Below are 20,264 nucleotides of genomic sequence, written 5' to 3'. Positions count from 1 at the left end.
AACGAGCTCTTCTACATCACCTTCTTCCCCTTCTGGCTCTGGAATATCGACCCGTACGTCGGCCGCCGCTTGATCGTCATCTGGGTGTGGGTCATGTACCTGGGCCAGTGCACCAAGGATATCATCCGCTGGCCGCGACCCTCCTCTCCTCCTGTGGTCAAGGTGGAGGTCTTCTACGACTCTGAGTACGGAATGCCCTCCACTCACGCCATGTCAGGCACGGCCATCCCCTTCTCGCTTTTCTTCCTGACCTGTGGCAGATGGGAGGTAATCCTATTTACTTAATTGGTAATTCATTCAGTGTTTTTGGTATTGACTTTTTACGTCGGTTCTTTCATGTGGGTGAATATTGCTGGAATGTTATGGGCAAGGTTGAGCTTTCACGCCAGGCTCCATTGGTACCAATACTGCCGGCAAAGTTGGAAGCCGTTCCTTTCAGTGTAGCCTCTGCCAAGATTGCCGGTTATATTTCTCTTTATAATTTGGTCACTTAACACCGTAGGTTCAATGAAGGCGTGGGCAATAGTGTGTTAAAATGTGCATGTTTGGCTGAGGGTATTTTTAGATGTAGATCTGCAAACTCCTGTACCTTCCTTCATTCAATTTAAATGAATGACGATTTTGTTTCATGCTTCAAAACTACCGTTTGACACTCGAAAAAAATAAATCCAGTTTCAAACATCCATGTTGACCTTCAGGGCCGAGTTATGCTGGAAACTGGAACCATCTAACCCAGTTTGTGTTACCTGTCACTTGACTGCTGAAATCGATCTCCTTTTATTCTACCAGTCAATCTCTCAAAATAATAAAGCACTATCATTAAGCATTAAACATTTCAAAAGAAGAGCAAACAAGTCTTGTGTTATTTAACTTGAGCAATAATATTTATAATTGGTCTGTAATCTGTAGAAAGCGGTTTCCAGTTATTGGCACTTTAAGTAGCTTGAAGTGCTGGATACCCATACAAAATGTTGGAGGAACTCTCCCAAGTTGGGTAACATCTATGGAGGGGAATAAAACAGATCATGTTTTGGACCTAAGTCCTTCATTTGGCCGATGTAAAATTAGATAGCGCTGTGAGTTTTTCAGAGAATGAAGCTTTATGGAAATATAGCCATTAAGTAAGCACAGGGAAAATCCAATTTGGAAAAATGAGATTATCCATTTTGATTAAACTCTGATTAAAAATGGTGAACATTTGAATGTTGTTGGCTTTCAGAGAGACTTTGTCTCCCTTGAAAACGAATCTGTGTGATACAAGTATTAGAAAGGAAATGACATTTTGACCTCTGTGGCAAGATGACAGGTGTGATGAGGTGTTTACAAATGGGATCTCCCTAACCAAGGAAGTATATACTTGTAATTGAGGGATTGTGCTGAAAAATTCACCGGATTCGTTCCTGGCGTCTCAGGAAAGAGACAGCAAATGCTGGAAATTTGGAGCAATGCAGAAAATGCTGAGGAACTTGGCAGGTCTGGCAGCATCTATGGAGGGGATGGATAAAAAAGCAATTTGGGTCAAGATCTCAGTCTTAACAAAATGATCTGGTCGATGATGTCATATCTTGGTGCCTGGAAGTACTGTTCCTCAGCTGAGGAAAGCATGCATGATTTGTCAACATACTTCTCTATACAGTACCTCTGCAGCTCACCAAATGATATTTGCCATATTCCCAAGTCCAACTTTCCATGCTTCCATTAAACTCTCTGGGCCTTTGGTTACCCACTTTCCCTTTTAATTTTCTGGATTCACTGGGATAGTTATTATTCTGCTGTGTAACATCCTAAGGAATGTTGGAATGTTAATAACATTAACATTCGATTGTATGGAAGATCTTAGTCCAGTCTGACCAAAGTCCCACATCGCACCAGAGTCCTAGTGTAATTTAACAACTTGGATTAAATAGAAATTAAAGGAAATCTAGAAATTAATTCAGTGTTTTATTGGAGAAGTGGAAAGTAAATTGGGTTACCAAATTAATTTAGGACTAACAATGAATTTTTTTGTCCTCAATGAAATTGGTAAGTTTATTTATCATTGTCTCATAAACAGAAACACAATGAAAAACTTTGTTTTGCAAGCCAGGTCATTTCACCACAACACAGTGAGTTGGTACAAGGGAAAACAGAATGCAGATAAAGTGTTACAGAGGAAGTGCAGTGTAGACATGATGTGCAAGACCATATTGAGGTAGACAGTGAGGTCAAGCAACCATCTTGTTAAGGGATCATTTAATCGTTTTCTAACAGCGGGATAGAAGCTGTTCTTCAGCTTGGTGGTAGGTGGCTTGAGGCTTTTGTATCTTCTGCACAGTGGGAGGTGAGTGAGAAAAGAGAACGTCTGGAGTGGTCAAGGGTTTTGATAACATCGGCTGCATTACCGAGGCTGTGAGAAATGGACACTGAGGTGGTGAGAAGATACTGGTTTGTGATCTGTAAATTATTCACAAGTTACAATTAGCTCTATATTGCTACATTTTGTCATTTAATACATTTAAAAAGTGTATTAATTGTTGATTTAAAATATGCAGTAAATCTTTAAGGCCAATAATTAGACCATAAGACATAAGGACAGAATTAGTTCATTCACCCTTCTAAATTTGTTCACCATTCAATCATGGTTAATTTTTGTTCAGCTCCAATCATTCCTTTTCATAACTCTTAATCCCTTTACTGGTCAAGAATCTCTGGCTTAAGTACACAATAATTTGGCTTCTGTAGCCCTCTCTGGCAAAAATTCCACAGATTATACTTTCTGGAAGAGGAAATTCTCATTTCAGTTCTCAAAGGACATCCCTTTATTTTGAGGCTGAACATAAAGCGCAGGAGCAGAGTTAGGCCTTTCAGCCCATTGAATCTACTCCAAAGTTTGATCATGGCTGATTTATTATCTCACTCAATGCCATTCTCCTACCTTCTCCCTGCAACCTTTGACGTCTTTATTGATCAAGAATCGATCACTCTCCACATTAAGTATCCCCAATGACTTGGCATCCACAACCGTCTGTTGCACAGAATTCTATGAATTTACCTCACTTGCTAAAGAACTTCCTCTTCATCTCTGTTCTAACAGGCCATCCTTCTCTACTGAGGCTGTGCCCTCTTGTCTGAGATTCCCCCACTGTTAGGAACCTCCTCTCAACATCCACTCTAGACCTTTCAATATTCGATAGGTTTCAATGTGATTTTTTTTTTTCCCCACCCTCCCCCAATTTTTCTTATCTCCAGCAAGCACAGGCCCAGAGCCTTCAAATGCCCCTCACACATTAACCATTTAATTCCTGGCATCATTCTTGAATCTCTTCTGTCCTTTCTTAGATAAGGGGTCCAAAACTGCTCATTGTGGTCTGATCAGTGCCTTATAAATCCTCAGCATTACATCCTAGCTTTTATATTCTAGTCCACTTGAAATGAATGCCAACATTGCATTTACTTACCACCAATTCAACCTGCAAGTTAATTTTTTGGAAATCCTGCACTAGGACTCCCTGAATTTGCTCCCTGTTCAGAAAATGGTCTAAAGCTGTGTGCCCTCAGATTCTACCCACCTGCTAATGGAAACATCCCCTTCATGTCCACTCAACCTAGGCCTTCCATTACTTGGTAGATTTTGATGAGATCCTTCTTCATCCTTATCTCAATTGAGTAAAAGCCCAGAGCCTTCAAATAATCCTCATATGTTATGCCCTCAATCACAGGATCATTCTTGCGAATCTCTTGGACCCTCTCCAGGGCCAGCATGTCTTTCTTTAGGTAAATTGTTCACAACATTTCAATTGCAGTCTGACTAACACCTTATCTTTGTCATTTGTAACACCAAGAATTTTGTTTGTTCTTTACTCAGTGTATAACCAAATTAAATTGAGTTCAAGGAATCTGTTGCATTTGGGTCAAGTTTTCAACTCCTTGGCTGGACTGATTGAATTTACGTGGTGATGAGGCAATCGTTGTAATCATTTTTGAGGCTAGACAAGTGTTGACAAGCTGTTTGTGCTCAATCCTGTGTATGTAATCATCATCATTCACATGTATATGTTTTTTTTTAAGAGACTTATGGAAACCAGACTAAGAGCAATTGCATGTGTTGGTAAGATCCTAACCTAAGGGCGATAAGTATGCTGATTCATGATTAGAACTATTCTGCTTTATGGCTGTAGAGTAGATACAGATTAGATGTTAAATTCCAGGTTTTCCTGGCAAGGGAATTTTGTGTTGTACTAAAGCTTTCAATGCAAATCCAAATGCTCCACCACCATTTTGACATGGGGCAGAGATTTCCAGGAATTGATGAGAATGTTGCATTTTTGTGGTTTTATATTCCAAGAAGAATTTGAAGACATCTTTGAATCTAAACCTCTGATTTTCTGGTTAACTTTTCTCTTGACACAATCGAAAATAGAGTTTCTGTTTTCACTGTCTGGTGTCAAGCCTGTCTATATACAAGTCTTAAAACCTATTTTAAAAATGCTCCTGATTTATCTCGCTATTTTACTATTATTTTAGTAAGGCAGTCTTGCAATTTATTATAGCAAATACATCATACATTAACTATTAAAATGATGGTATTGAGAAATAAAGTACATTGGTTCTTTAAGATGAAAAAATATATCCCAGGTTACTACATGAAGCAAGGTAAGAGATTGTTGTGCCTTTGGTGATAATCTTTGCTTTCTCCCTGGCTGCAGGAGTAGTACTAGAAGATTAGAGGTGGAAAATGTTATCCACTTGTTCAAGAAAGTTAATAGGGATAATCTGGGAATTGTATATTGATGAGTCTTACATCAGTGGCAGGCAAAGTATTGGAGAGGATTCTTGGAGGTAACACTTGGAGACCCATAATCTGACTAGGGATAGTCAGTGAGACTCTCTGAAGCCTGATTGAATTATTTGAGGAAATGACAACAAATTGAAGGTAGAGTAGTGGGTGAAGTGTATATGGATTTTATCGGAATTAAAGTCCGGTTTATTACTGGCATGTGTCGTGAAATTTGTTAACTTAGCAGCGGTTCAATGCAATACATTATATAAAAGAAAAATGTATAATAATATACTCATTGAATATGTCCTAGGTACATTGTAACTATTACCCAAAATGGAGCCATCTAAATTTTACAACTCTGCAGCTTCTTTCTGTCCTGTGTAGCAACCTGACCACCCCCCCTCCATACCAGACAGTGATGCAGCCTGTCAGAATGCTTTCCCACTGTCTATCTATAGAAGTTTTTGAATGTATTTGTTGACATACTAAATCTCTTCAGATTCCTAATGAAGTATAGTTGCTGTCTTGCTTTCTTTACAACTACATCAAAATGTTGGGATCAGGTAAGATCTTGACACCCAGGAACTTGAAACTGCTCACTCTCTCCATTTCTGATCCCTCTATGAGGATTGGTATGTGTTCCTTCATCTTACCCTTCTTGAAGTCCACAATCGGCTCTTTCATCTTACTGACGTTGAGTGCCAGGTTGTTGCTGCAGCACCACTCCACTGGTTGGCATATCTCACTCCTGTACACTGTGAATCCATCTGAGATTCTACCAACAATGGTATTATCAGCAAATTGATATATGGTATTTGAGCTATGCCTAGCCACACAGTCATGTGTATATAGAGAGTAGAGCAGTGGGCTAAGCACACACCCCTGAGGTGCACCAGCGTTGATCGTCAGCAAGGAGATGTTATCACTAGTCCACACAGATTGTGGTCTTTCCAGTTAGGAAGTCGAGGATCCAATTGCAGGGGGAGGTACTGAGGCCCTGGTTCTGCAACTTCTCAATCAAGATTGTGGGAATGATAGTATTAAATGCTGAGCTATAGTTGATGAACAGCACCCTGGCATAGGTGTTTACGTTGTCCAGGTGATCTAAAGCCATGTGAAGAACCATTGAGATTGCATCTGCTGTTGACCTATTGTGGTGATAGGCAAATTGCAATGGGTCCAGGCCTTGCTGAGGCAGGAGTTTAGTCTAGTTATGACCAGCCTTTCAAAGCATTTCATCATTGTCGATGTGGGTGCTACTGGGCAATAGTCATTAAGGCAACTCACATTATACTTTTTAGGCACTGGTTGCCTTTTTGAAGTAAGTGGGAACTTCCACTCGTAGTAGTGAGAAGTTGAAAATGTCCTTGAATAGGACAGATGTCTGTCTGTCTGAATACTCCTGCCAGTTGGTTGGCACAGGTTTTCAGAACCTTACCAGGTACTCCATCGAGGGTTCACTCTCTTTAAAGACAGCATAACATTGGCCTCTGAGACAGATCACAGGGCATCAGGTGCAGCAGGGATCTTCACAGCTAAGGTTACTAAGGTTTTCAACAAGATTCTCCATGGTAAACTCATTCAGAAAGTCAGGAACATTGGATCCAGGGAATCTTGGCTGTATGTACTCAGAATTGGCTTGTCCACAGAAGGCAGAGGGTAGTAGTAGATGGAGTGTATTCTGTTTGGAGCTCGGTGGGCTGTAGTGTTTTCTGTTCTGGGACACCTGCTCTGTGTGATTTTTTTCATAATAACTTAGATGAGGAAGTAGAAGGGTAAGTTATTAAGTTTGCAGATGATCAAAAATTGGTGGTGGTGTGGATAGTGCAGAAGGTTTTTGTAGGTTAGTGGGACATTGATAGAATGCAAAGCTGGGCTGAGAAGTGGCAGATGGAGCTCAATCTGGAGAAGTGTGAAGTGATTCACTTTGGAAAGTTGAACTTGTCGGCAGAGTACAAGGTTAATGGCAGGATTCTTAGAAGTGTTGGGGAAACAGTGGGATCTTAGTGTTCACATCCATAGATCCTTCAAGGTTGCTGTGTAGGTTGATGGGGTGATTAAGAAGACATGGTGTATTGGCCTTTTATTAGTCAGGGAATTAACCTCAAGAACCACAAGATAACACTGCAGCTCTATAAAGCTCTGGTTAGACCACGCTTGGTGTATTATGATCAGTTCTGGTCCCCTCATCACAGGAAAGATGTGGAAGCTTTAGGAAACGTGCAGGGCAAATTTAACAGGATGCTGCCTGGATTAGAGAGCATGTCTTATGAGGAAAGGTTGAGCAAGTTAGGGCTTTTCTCTTTGGAGCGAAACAGGATGAGAGGTGACTTGATAGAGAGGTGTATCAGGTGATAAGAGGCATAAATTGAGTGCACAGTCAGCACCTTTTTTTTTCCAGAGTGGCAGTAGTTAATATGTGAGGGCATAATTTTAAGGTGATTGGAGAAAGGTATGAGGTGGGTGTCAGAGGGAGCTTTAAACAGAGTGTTAGTGTGTGGAACACTACCAGGGTGGTGGTAGAGGCAGATACATTAGGAGCATTTCAGAAACACTTTGGGTGAGGGATACATGGATGATAGAATAGTTGAAGGGTTATGTGGGAAGGAATCATTGGAATGATCTTGGAATAGCCTATAAAGGTCAGCAGAACATTATGGGTTGAAGGGCCAGCTCTGTACTGTTCAACTTTCTATAGAGCTGTCTGAAAATAGCGTGCTTTCTTGGTAGGATCATATTTAATCTTGCAATTTTTGAAAGTCCGGGCACTATCCTGCACTTGTTTAAAGCAGATGTAGCCTGGATCTGAACAACCTGGAATCTTGACCTGCTGAGTTCTTCCAGTGTTGCGTACGTATTCTTTGATCCACAGCATCTGCAGTTGTATTTTTGTGTCTGGAAATTACTCAGTACCTGAAGGGTGATACTTGAATCAATGTTTCAGGAACAACTTCTTTCCCTCTGCTATCCGATTTCTGAATGATTTATGAACACTACCTAGTTGTTCCTTTTCTTTGCACTGGTTTTAAAGGTTTTTATGTCTTTGCACTGTATTGCTGCTGCGAAACAACAAATTTCACATCTTGTGGCAATGATAATAAATCGTATTCAGATAGGTCCAGGAATGTGATTACAAGAGAGAACAAAAGGGGTTAAAATATCTTAAGGTCACGTTGCTGAAGCAAATGATATCTGTGATAGAATTCTGGACAATTAATGCAAGAATACCGTTCAAATCATAGCTTGGTCTGCAAAAGAGTAAACATTGGTGATAAGGAATGTTTCATACTCTAAAGAATGAGTCGGTAGTAAATGAAATGTTTTTTTTAAAGGAATGGATGAGATGGATCTGAAATAGGTAGTTAATGAGTACCATAAAAGAAATGCCATGGAAAAGGGTACTAATATTGGTTTGACTATGCAGTCGGTGGTGTTTTGCAGACACCATTGTTGGTGTCTCTTTAAGGTTTTGAATTGCCTATATTTTAAGCCAGCTAATACGTGGCTGTTTTAAATTCAAAGGCACTGTGACTCTAGCGATGAAATTTGCCAATCTAAAGGGAAAGAAAAGTGAGATATTTGAGGATTGTGTAAAAACTGACTGGGTGGAAAGAGCTGGTCAAAATATCAGTAAATTAGAATAGAATTAAACCAAGAAGAAGTCATATAAATTTTCATAAGTTATTAAATGGAAACATTTATCTTTTGCTGACATTAGATGCATGTTGGTTCTGGCAAAAAATCTACTGAGGTAAAGAAACTTAATTAGAACGTATTGGAAGTGGATCCTATCCCTCCATAGTCATTTTGTTATATCATGAACACGTGTACAATATTTGTCTGTCTTTGGTTTGTACCCTTGATCTCCAAGCCTAATAGAATACTGTCAATTTTTGCCTTAAAATATAATTAACCTTATCATGGTGTACAGAATAATTATTTAAAAATATTCAATTAGATTATAATTTCATTGGATAATGAAAGAGGTATAAACCATTGTCATAACTAGACTCTGAAATTCTTGTATTTTTTCTCTGCGGATCTGCACTCCATTATAGCAAGCCTTGTATGTCCACCCTGAGGTTTGTTGGCTTAAAAAAATCAAACACAGTACTCAAACGCAGAACACAGTCATGACCAATGTTTCTTCAACAGCAACATAATCTTTATTTCAGTGTTTTTTGCCATAAAACTTCATAGCTATAAACTTTTTAGATTATGGGTGTATGTGCCAATGGGTTTTTAGTGTAGTTTATGTGACTACTCTATGCCTTTTCTCCTTTTCTGACTTTTGCCATAGGAAATATTCAGATTCATCATCCACAAATTCAGAATGCATTTTATTTCTCATATCTGTCACATTTGTTCCAGCTTCACTCAAAGTAATCTTTGCCCCATGATAATTTCCTTTTCCTGCTTGCTGGATTGATAGTCACCAACATGCTAAACTGGTCTCCTAATATAGTGGCACGTAAACTTGAATGTACAGCTCTTCGTTCTTAATTCATGTCATTGATATAGGAGGCATAAAATTGAAAAATGAAGCAAGGAAATGCCTTCCACTTGCTGGATTTCCTTTTGCATCCTTCTGCCAATTAATGTTTACAAGTTCCTGTCTAATGCCATCACAATTAGACTTGCCCCTGTTTGTGCTATGAACTTGCGGGCCTGTCCAATCCTTTTCGGTTTCTATTAAAACCATTAGAATTATGGTCATTACCCCTCCCCCATCCCACTGATACTTCAGTCACTTACCCTCATTTTCCAATGGGAGGTCTACTGTTCCTCCTCTTGGGTAGGACCATCCACATGGGTATATAAAAATAAAAGGCATGGATGTGATGGATCTTTTTCTCCTTGTAGGGATATCAAAAATGAGGATATAGGATTAAGTTGAGGAGCAGGAATTTTAAAAGGGATTTGATAAGTAAGTTCTTGTTACAGTGGTTTATAATCCGGAATTTGCACTTGGAGGTTGTAGTGAGGTCAGATGCAATCATTATATTTACACAGTCACTTGTGTAGGGAATGCATGAAAAGGTACAAAGCTAATGCAAATAGATGGATGTGTCCAGTTGAAAAGCCTTTTACTGTGCTGTACTGCTGACTCAGTGGCTCTAATTAGTATTGAACATGTTAACTGCCCTAATTAAAACTGAGCAGACTGCGAATGCTTCGAATATTTTGCCAGCAAGTGCCTCATACCTGTCAGTGGATGTTAAATGGAGAAAAAAAGAATAAAGAACAATTTGAGCAGCCGTAATCATTTGACCTTGAAGTTTGTAAAAGTTGGATATAAAATTAATATTTTGGATAATCGTAACTCCAAAGCCCTGGACTCTGGAATTTGTTTCTGTTTTAGGTTGTGTTTTGTATGAATTCTGCTTCCTGCAATTATTGGAAATAACAGCAACCAAAAGAGTCCTTGCTGCCTTTTTGAAACTTTTCCTATTTGTTATCAGATGTACCTTTCCCCCCTAAAATTGTTAATCAGAAAGTCTATTTTAGATCAGGTTTTAAGGCAATTGAATATAATACTGCATCTTAATTGCAGCCTTCTCGTTTTCTTTCCTCTCTCCCTGACTTTAAATTTCGATGAAGTAGGGTTTGCCCTCCAGCATCATTATTTTGTAGGTGTGGCATGTGGTGGCACTGCAGGGGTTCTGCTCAATCACTAAAACGGCATCTGATACTTCAGTATACAAATGTGCAGGATATCTGATCCCTACCTACTTCCGAGCCACTGAAGCCCTGTTTTTGTTTTTCCACTTGGAATCATTGACTGTTGATACAATCAAGAACTCTGACCAAGTTTTAACAATGAGTATCACATTCAATGTTTCCATCCAAATATAAAAGATGATCTTTAAACATGAAACTTTATAAAAGTGCAGCCCTTGCACTTTGTTGATGTCAATGACTAGATTCTTGCTGGTACTTTAAAGGTAGCTGTTTACTTTTTTTTCTCAGGCCAACCTTGCAGGAGTATATTTGTGCAGATATTTACTACATAGTGCCCACATTGTGCTGTAAATTGGATTATTGGAGTTTTACCAAACAGAGTTTTGGAAACTTGGAACTGCCAGTATTATGCTTCCATTTAACTTTACTTAAGCAAGAATCGGTTCTGAATATGGGTATCTTGAGAGATGATAAAATTCATGAACCAGCTTTAGAATGTTGCACAATTTGGCTTTTAGACCTAATTGTTAGCAAATCATAGTTTCAGGGAGTAGTTTACTTGGCCTTCGTCCTGTCGGTTGTTTCAATATCAGTGCAGACCACAGTAGATCATACAATAGATGTAAAGTAATTATTTACAAAAAGGCCGGTAATTGACCTTGAACTTGTAACCAACCTGCCAAACTGCAGATTAACTGATCTCTCCTTGACAGCAATTAAGATTATTGATGACTGTATTGTTCTATAAGTCTTGGAAGCAGCAAGTTACACACTGTTATACAATATTCTGTAAAATTAAGCACTTCCAATTTGTTGACAGAAGAACCACTGGTACTTTTCAAAATGAACAGTGAAACATTAAGTAAAATATTTTGATACATGAAGTGCTTTTACCAAATTTCCAAAAGTCACAAGTCAGAGCAGTTAGTTGTAGCTTGTTGTATTGCCTGGCTTCATAATCTGCTTTCATCTTATTGAAGAAATAATCAGACTGGAATAGAAATTAATTTCTTCCAGATGGTTTGGTAAGTGCAGTTTTCATGACTCAGTGCGTCATTGCAAGTTGACATCTGCATTACCAATGATGACAGCGATATATTTTCATCACTCCAATGGTTGATATATTAAGTTAAATATTGGATCTGCTCTTTAGGAAATTGTGTTCGTGTAACTTCATTTTTTTTTAAACCTTTAGAACAAATTTATTTTCAATAAGTCCTACTTGCGAAATCTTACTGGTGTGATTGGAGTTCTTATGAACTCTTTCTCTTGATTTTTTTGATTGTTTTTCTCTTGATCCAACCCTATTAGAAATGGCTTCCTTGCCTTTGTTGTCTCATTTATTTTCTTTGTAGACTGTGAAATTCCCTCTTGCTTTTCTAAGCTTCAGTCACACCATTTAACATCTGCACCTATGCTATTGAAATCTCAATTCACTGTGACTTTTTCAAACTCAATCTCAGATTTCAAAAGTTGCTGTCCTGCAACATAGCAATACAATATTTACATTGAAGTGCTGAAGCAGTAGATCCTTACTGAAGCTGAATATTTGTTTGAAGTTGAGAAACTGCTGGTGCTAGAATCTGGAGTGAAGAAACCATTGTGGGGGTGGTGGGGAGACTCAGCAGGTCAAACAGCTTCTGTGGGGTTGGGATAGGGGTTCATGTTTTGAATTGAGACACTGCATCGACTAAATGTGGAGAGGGACGATGGTCACTATAAAGAGGAGTGGGAGCAGAGTAAAACAGGCTGGTAAGTGACCGGTAGGTCAGATGGAACTGAGGGGTTAGAGTTGGAGACACGGATGGTAGGAGAAGAGAGATGAGGGCAGAGAAAAGGTCAAGGCCCACAGGGTGGGAAGAAGTCTATTCTAGGTGAACCACACTTTCCCCACCATGTCTCTTGGAAGGAAAACATCCTTCAAGTTTCTCCATATCTGCAGCATCAGCTCTCAAGACAGGACCTTCCATTTGAGGGCATCTGAAGTGTCCATTCTTTTATTTTTAAGAATCTCTGGTTTCTCTTCTAATATGGTTGATGGAGTCCCTGTCACATTACTTAGACTTTCTAAGCATCTTTCAGTCTATATTGATATAAAGGTATAAACTTACAGATGCTGCTTTACCTGCAGAGTTCTTACTATTTTTTTTGTTCCAGATTGCAGCATCTGCAGTCTTTTGTCTTCTGCTCAACCTTGTGGCAAGTATGTGTGCTTGATAGTAGTTGATAAGAAGTTCAATGACTTCACTGACTGACTGGGTGGTAATTGCCTGGAATAGATTGTGCAGTCATATCTGTAGGAAATGTGTGATTGACGGTCCCCACATAAATTGGGCCTGGCAGCTGTACATTGATGGCAGTTTATGCCTACATATCCAGGAATAGGGCGAAACTTAACCTGGCATACCATGAGAAATCAGGAGAACTCTTGTGCACGTGCTGTGAAAGATAAGAGATAGGAGGCAAGCAATGTAATAAGAGACACTGTCTTGGTACAGAAGTGCTGAGGCAGAGGGCCAAACTAGCCGAACATGATAGCACACAGCAGGGGATCAAATAGCTCCACTGTACTTCTATACTTTATATTCTTACCCTAACTGACTTCTATTATGGTTGGTGATTTTTATCCTCTTACAGAAAGAGCAGTTTGCTCTTTGTACAAATTTATGCAAGGCCTTTGATGCACCATCAATAACTCACACTGAGACGTAAGGCGAGATATCGGCTTTTATTGACTGGAAGAAGGAACCAGGAGTGAGTGTCCATCATACTATGTCCAGGAGACTGAGGCCGAGCGTCAGGCCTCAGATCGCCTTTATACAGGGGCCTGTGGGAGGAGCCACAGGAGCAGTCAGCAGGGGCGTGTCCAGACAGGCACATAGTTCACCACAGCTTTGAAATGCTCATGGAATCTCACTTAAAAGGCCAATATTTGTGCTTGAATCCCACAGAGAAAGCCTGACACCATATTCACAAATCACTGAGAAATTATAGTTAGTCCTATCAGTCTGTAATGTGTTACAGTGATGACTAGTTTGTTCCACTGCAGCTGCAGTTTATGCAATCCCAACATTATGGGAACTAAGATCAGAAGACAGTAGGTCATTTAATGTTGAAGAGGAAATCTAGAGAAATTCTTTGAATTCTGGAGAAAAATCAGATTGTGTATTTCAGTACCAGCAGCCACAGGCATTGCAGGGACATAGCAAAAACCAGTAAAATGGCATTTGCTGGAATAATGACGTTCATGCACGATTCAGATATTAAATATTTACAAAAATATCTATGCTCCAATTTGGTGGAAATCCTTTGCAATTAAAGTACTAGAAGAACACAGTGGGTTGAGCAGTAAACTCTGGATGTTTTGGGTCGAGATCCTGCATCAGATCAGGACTGAGAGTAGAGTTGCCAGTAATAAAGAGAAGGGGAAGGGTGAGACAGGGACAGCAGGTGGTAGGAGGGAAGGATGATGGGTAGATTCAAAAAAACCCAGAAAGGAGGAAAGGAAGGAGTTCAGAGGCAAGAGGGTGATGGATAGAAGTGGACAAAAGGAAATAAAAGGTAGATGGAGCGAGGTGTGTGAAGGAATGGAGCGGTAGGGAGTGCCACTGGGGGAAATGTGTGGGTAGCAGGACAATAAAACCAGGAGAGGAGAGGACAAAAATGAGTGATGGGGACATAGGAATGTGAACAAAAATGCTTTGGTATTAGGAATCAGAGAGGGGGAATCAAAGGAGGTAGGGTTGCCTGCAACTGGACAATTCTACGTTCATGTCATTTGCATTGTAGACTATTGAGGTTTTGTCCTACTCGTTTTTACTGGTTCTCGCTCTTGCTTTAAGGCCAAGCACAGACAGGTCAGAAATTACACAACAATAAGTTCAGGTTGGTCACTGTGACAGAGCACAGATGTTCCCATCAGTGCGGTGGCGGCCACACCAGGCGCATTGAATGTAGTAGGCATTGTTTGAGGAGGTACACATGAACCTTTGTCTGACCTGGAAGAGCTTCTTAAGTCCTTGGTCACAGGATTGTGAGGGGTAGGGGGGAAAGAGAGGTGGAGAAGGTGTAAGTGCAACTGTTACATTTCCTGCACTTGTATGAATAAGTGCTGTGGGGTTGGTGGTGGATCAGCAGAACTGGGGGTGGCACATGGTGAGATCCAGTTGCAGCAGATGGAAATGACCAAAGGATGGTGTGCTGGGTATGAAGGTTAGTAAGGTAAAGGGCAAGGACAAGAGGAACCCTGCCTCAGTTCTGTTTTGGAAATGAGGGGGGGAGATAGCAGTGAGAGCAGAGCTCAGGAAGTCTAAGTAATGTGAGAGTGGCTCCAACCAGAGCAACAGACACAAAATTCTGAAGGAACTCTGCAGGTCGGGCGGTATCTATGAAAAGGAGTAAACAGCCTGATGAAGGGGCTCAGTCCAAAATCTCGACTGTTTATTCCTTTCCATAAATGGTGCCTGACCCTGCTGATTTCCAACAGCATTTAGTGTCTGTCCCACCCATCCTTCACTACAGCAGCAGAGGCTGGAAGATAATTGGTGGAATTAGACAAGAAGGGCAGGACCACTCAGCTCCAGACTAAGTCGCAGTCTTGTTAGAAACATGGATCGAAGAGCTGACTTCCACAAGTGAGATGTGAATAATTACACCTGATTGCAAGGCAACATGCATCAAACTACAGAATCAAATTGGAGTCACTGCTTATTAAGGTCATCAAGGTTGGAGTCATACCTCAGACAATCAAAAGTGGTTGTGAGGTCTGTCATTACATCCTTGCAATGGTGTTCAAGGCAAATAAATTTTAGCTACTCAGTGATCTTCCTATCAATAGGTCAGGAGTGGGGACATTTATTAACAGTTGACATTTTCAATTCTATTTATAGCTCAGCTCATGAAGCAGCCCATGTCTGCTAACATTCAGGCATGAATGTTAAATAGAACTTGGGCTACAGGAGTGCCAGACATTGCTCATCAACAAAAGAGAAATCTTATTACCATTGTTATTACCCCAACCATCAATACTGACCAATTGTAAATGCTATGGCTACAAGAGCGGGCCAGAGACTGGGTATCCTGCATTGAGGGGCTCACCTGACGTGCAAGCTTTTTCATTTTCTATGAGAGGCCCAAGTCAGGTGCATGAGGGGAAACCTTCCATTTAGATGATTGCCGGTCCTAAAACTCCAGAAGCTTGGTACCGACCAGGGCAGAGTAACCTGCATGATTGATAGCCCATAGGAGTGGCTGCAGTAATTCCATCTACATAGTGTACTTGCCCAAATTAGTACAGTATCACCTTCAAGCCTTTGGTCTGGCTCGTTGTTTTAATGGAACTAGGTAAATTAACATCTGCTTGCACTTATTTCACAACCATCACAAAGTTGGTCTTTAAGAATGTAATGCCACTTCTCATTTCAACAGATGTCATTTAAGCCTTCTGTAATGCACTTTGAAAGATCATATAGGAAGCTTCAGGAAAAAAATAATTGTACTATTTTAATATGATATGATCTATTTGCCCTTGATCAGTATTTTCTTATACATTATATCCTGCTGTACAAAACTCTGAAAATTACATATAGGAGGGAAATTCTGGACCTTTTGGTGGGCCAATAATTATAGTGTAACTCTATATCTGCAGATTTTCCAAAGACCACTTTTCAATTTGGGTCCAAGTTTTTGTCACAGATCTACAACTTAAAGAAAATCTCTAAATTATTGCCATCAAGACTTGAAAGATTACAGTAATCTGTAAATGTGAATGTACAGAATGAAGAGCACTGTCATTTCATACTGAAGGAATGACATTTGTGGAACATCTACTCAAGCAGTGGTTGCTCCAACTGTCATCACCTGCGCTCTCACTTTTAGGCTGACCACCAATTTACAGCTTGAGGGATCCTTTTTTCTTTAACTTAAATGTTTCATGTGGGGTTTCCATTGAGAAGATAATTTTAAACAATATTTGGGGAACTGACCACTTAAGGGGAAGGTGGGATGACCTACAACTTGTTTTCAGCTTCCAATCTAATCTCATGTGGTCCTATGTTTAAAATAACAAGTAATTGCTAACCAAATGAGGATCATAATAAGACTCTACGATTGACTAAGTTATGCAATAAATACAATCTAAAATATGACATTTTTTAAAAATATCTAAGAATGTAGGAGATGCTCATTAACACTCTAAATATGTGGACGTTTCAACATTTTGACAGAATGTTATCAATTCTGGTTGTTCATACAAAGTACAGTACAGGCCCTTCAGCCCTTGATGTTATACTGACCTTTTAACCTGCTCCAAGATCAATCTAACCTTTCCTTCCTGCGTAGCACTCTTGTTTTCTTTCATTCACATGTCTAAAAGTTTCTTAAATGTCTCCAATGTATCTGCCTCCTCCACCACCGCTGGCAGGATGTTCTATGGTTTTAAAAAAATCAGTCCGACATCCCTCTGTATTTACTCCTAATCATCTTAAAAGTATGCTGTCTCATAATTGTCATTGCCACCTTAGGGTACATGCACCGGCTGTCCACTGTATGCCTCTCATTTTGTACACCTCTATCAAGTCACCTCTCATCCTGCTTGCTCCAAAAGAAAAGCCCTAGCTTGCTTAACCTTTCCTCATAAGATATACTCTCTAATCCAGTCAGCATCCTGGTTAATCTCCTCTGTATCCTACCTATAATAAAGTGACTGGAACTGAATGCAACACCCCTGTGTGGTCTAACCAGAGTTTTGTAGAGCTGTAACATTACCTCTGGCCCTAGAACTAAGTCCCTGATGTATGAAGGCCTTTTATTTCTTAGATCATATTTTGTCCTTGATATACAAGAGTTTTTTTGATACCACCATTAGTGGACTTGAAAGAATATACTTTTTGATGTTCTCCGTCATGGTTCTAGACTGATTCAACAGTTATATGTTGAATTAATTGCTCTGTGTCTATTACTGGATAAAATTAGATCTTCTGGAACCATGACAGTTATTTGTTCCTTTAACTATTAAGCATCAGTATCTAATGAGAAGTGCCACTATTGGGAGTTTCAGTCACTGTTAGTCTGCACGATGGAATAAACAGCAAAGTTGTTTGAAAAATAGAGAAGTGTTAGGAGTCTATACAGCACACACTCAGTGGCTACGGAGTGTACAGCACGGAATAGGACCTGTGGATCACAGTGTCTATGCTGACGATGATGGCATTTGAACTGCACACCTGCCTATGTTCAATTTATATCTCTCAATTCCCTGCCTCTTCAGTATCTGGGAAACTTGTGATACTTACAAGTCACATTGATGTGCCTACTTTCAGGGTGTGACTGGCTTATTACTGGTTCAAGAATGTAGTCCCTCATAAAAGAAGATTTGTTCCTGAGTGTTACATTATCATATGGCTAAAATGGTCAGGATTGGTTTACTATTGTCACATGTACAGAGTTATAGTGAAATACTTGTTTTGCATACCATCCATTCAGATAAATTAATTACAACAGTGTGTTTTGGTATTTTACAACAGTGAAATAACACAGTAACAGAGTGCAGAATAAGGTGTTAGCAGTTACAGAGAGTGTGGTGCAAAGTCACATCAAGGTATCTTGTCAAGTCAAGGCTCCATCTTGTACTAGGGAACCATTCAGTAGCCTTATAACAGAGGGATAGAAGCTGTCTTTGAAACCATGCTGTGTTTTGAGGCTTTTGTATCTTCTGCCTATTTTGGGGGGGGGGGTGAGTCAGTGCAGCTGGGAGGTAAGAGAGGATATCTGGATTGGGTGCATCTTTGATTATGTTGGATGCTTAATTGAGGTAGTGAGAAGTATAGACAGAGTCCATGGAGGAGAGGCTGGTTTCCATGATGTGCCGGGCTACATACGCAATTCTCTCCTGTTTCTTGCAGTCGGTGCAGAACAGTTCCCTTAGCAAACTGTGATGCATCTGAATAGGCTTCTTCCTATGGTGCATGATTAAAAATTGGTAAGGGTTAAAGGGGACATGCCTTTTTTTTTGTCAGCCTCCTGTGAGCTTTCCTGGCCTTGGTATCACCACGGTTGGACCAGGACAGGCTACTGATGGTATTCTCTCCTAAGAACTTGAAACTCCCAACCCACTCAACTTCAACACTGCTGATGTAAGCAGGAGCCTGTCCCCTCCTTTCCTATAGTTAATGACTAGCTCTTTGGTACTTGCAGCACTGAGAATCTTTCAGAGCATAAGGTAGTAGTCATTCTCTCAGTATCATCTGCGAGCCCTCACAATAGTGTTTTATTCTTCTGGCAATCTGAAATGTGGCTGAGCTTTACCAGTTTCACTAATTATTAAATCCTAACTTGATGCACTAAGGGTGCATTATAGCTCTCTTAATGTTAAATAATTGTATCCTTTATCTGGAACTAATGAAATACACTCATGCGCACATACCATTGTGGACGATATGCCATCAGTATGGGGTTTTGTGTAAAATGGAACCAGGTTAATGTTACAAAGTATTTGTGGATGCCATTTAGAGAGAGTGGTATTTTCAAGTGCCTTTTCTTATTCAAGTTGGTGACTAGCTGGGCTAAGTTATTGAGCTTTTGAAGGTTTAGAAGCACCAGCATGATAAAGTTTTGCAGTTTAAAAAATAATAATTTTTCAAAAGTTGATTGTGCTTTACATATTTTCACCAAATCAGAGCACAGGTGTGCCTTAGTTTTGAAAGGAGTTGAAAAGACAAATGTTTTTCTTGGTGTTTACCATCTTATTTAACAATTGCTGTTCACTTGTTATATTTGATGTCTCCGCATTGCTTGTGGCTGTTGGCAGTAAAATGCCCATGTGATATTTTTTTTATATCTGTCTCGCTCCAGAATCAAGAGCATTTCAGTGGACTTCTGTTCTGTTGGTGCTCAATAATCTACTGTCTTCTGATCATAGATCCCCCATTGTTGGGATTGCCATGAACTGTAGCTGCAGTGGCACAAGCTGCTCATCACTGTAGCACGTTACAGACTGATGGGACTAATTGACAATTTTCAGTCATCTGTGTACGTGGTGACAGGTTTTCTCCATGGGATTCAAACACACCTATTGATCTTTTAGACAAGATTCCATGAATGTTCAAGGCCTTGCAGCCTTTGTACAGATTTATGCCTTTTATTTGGGAGGGAATGAATTTCATTTTTAATTAACATACCAAAATTTAAATTTTTGCACAACCTCAATTTGAGAGGTGTTTGAATTAAGCAAGTTCAAATTTATAATACTCTGCACACTAATACCATCATTTATCAAGTCTCTACTTAAAGTTGATGGTATCCAACCACGGTGAATTTCTTTTTCTGCCAACTTTGTATTGCATATTTGTTTTGTGTAATTTAGAAACACAGAAAGCCTACAGCACAATACAGGCCCTTCAGCCCACAAATCTGTGCCAAACATGTCTTTGCCGTAGAAATTACCTAGGGTTACCCATACCCATAATTTCTTAACACATTTTTGGTTACTTGTTCTTTAAAGTACATTATTTTGTTAAACAACATTGTATTGCATATTAAAATCCAGAAACTCAGTTGAATTATCCAGGCAAGATTCAGAGAAAAGTCATTAGTGCTACTGGGGGCATTTATGTCTGTCAGTAGTTAACCCACATCTGAATGGTGGAGCTGTTTTATTTTGCTGAAAACATTATATTGTCCTAACAGAAAGAAGATTTGTAGAAAAAGGTACATGAGTGAATCTGCAGATGCTGCAAATAAATAAAAACACAAAATGCTGGCAGAACTCGGCAGGCCAGTCAGCATCTATGGGAGGAGGTAGTGACGATGTTTCGGGCCGAAACCC

The 20,264-nt window shown here is 39.7% G+C and overlaps 1 protein-coding gene across 1 annotated transcript in view; it reads left to right on the top strand.

Moving 5' to 3' along the window:
* Nucleotides 1–129: 129 nt before the first annotated feature.
* Nucleotides 130–20,264, top strand: part of wdr89 (WD repeat domain 89) — a 60,725-nt gene continuing 40,590 nt past the window's right edge. The window contains exon 1 of the mRNA XM_059960105.1: nucleotides 130–267. Coding sequence (XP_059816088.1) covers nucleotides 261–267 — 7 coding nt within the window. The 5' untranslated portion in view covers nucleotides 130–260. The remainder of the gene's footprint in view (nucleotides 268–20,264) is intronic.

Source organism: Hypanus sabinus, chromosome 2 (genome assembly GCF_030144855.1).
Source record: "Hypanus sabinus isolate sHypSab1 chromosome 2, sHypSab1.hap1, whole genome shotgun sequence".
NCBI classification, from domain to species: domain Eukaryota; kingdom Metazoa; phylum Chordata; class Chondrichthyes; order Myliobatiformes; family Dasyatidae; genus Hypanus; species Hypanus sabinus.
Note: the sequence above shows the minus strand (reverse complement) of the source record. Positions and strands in the feature narration are given on the sequence as shown.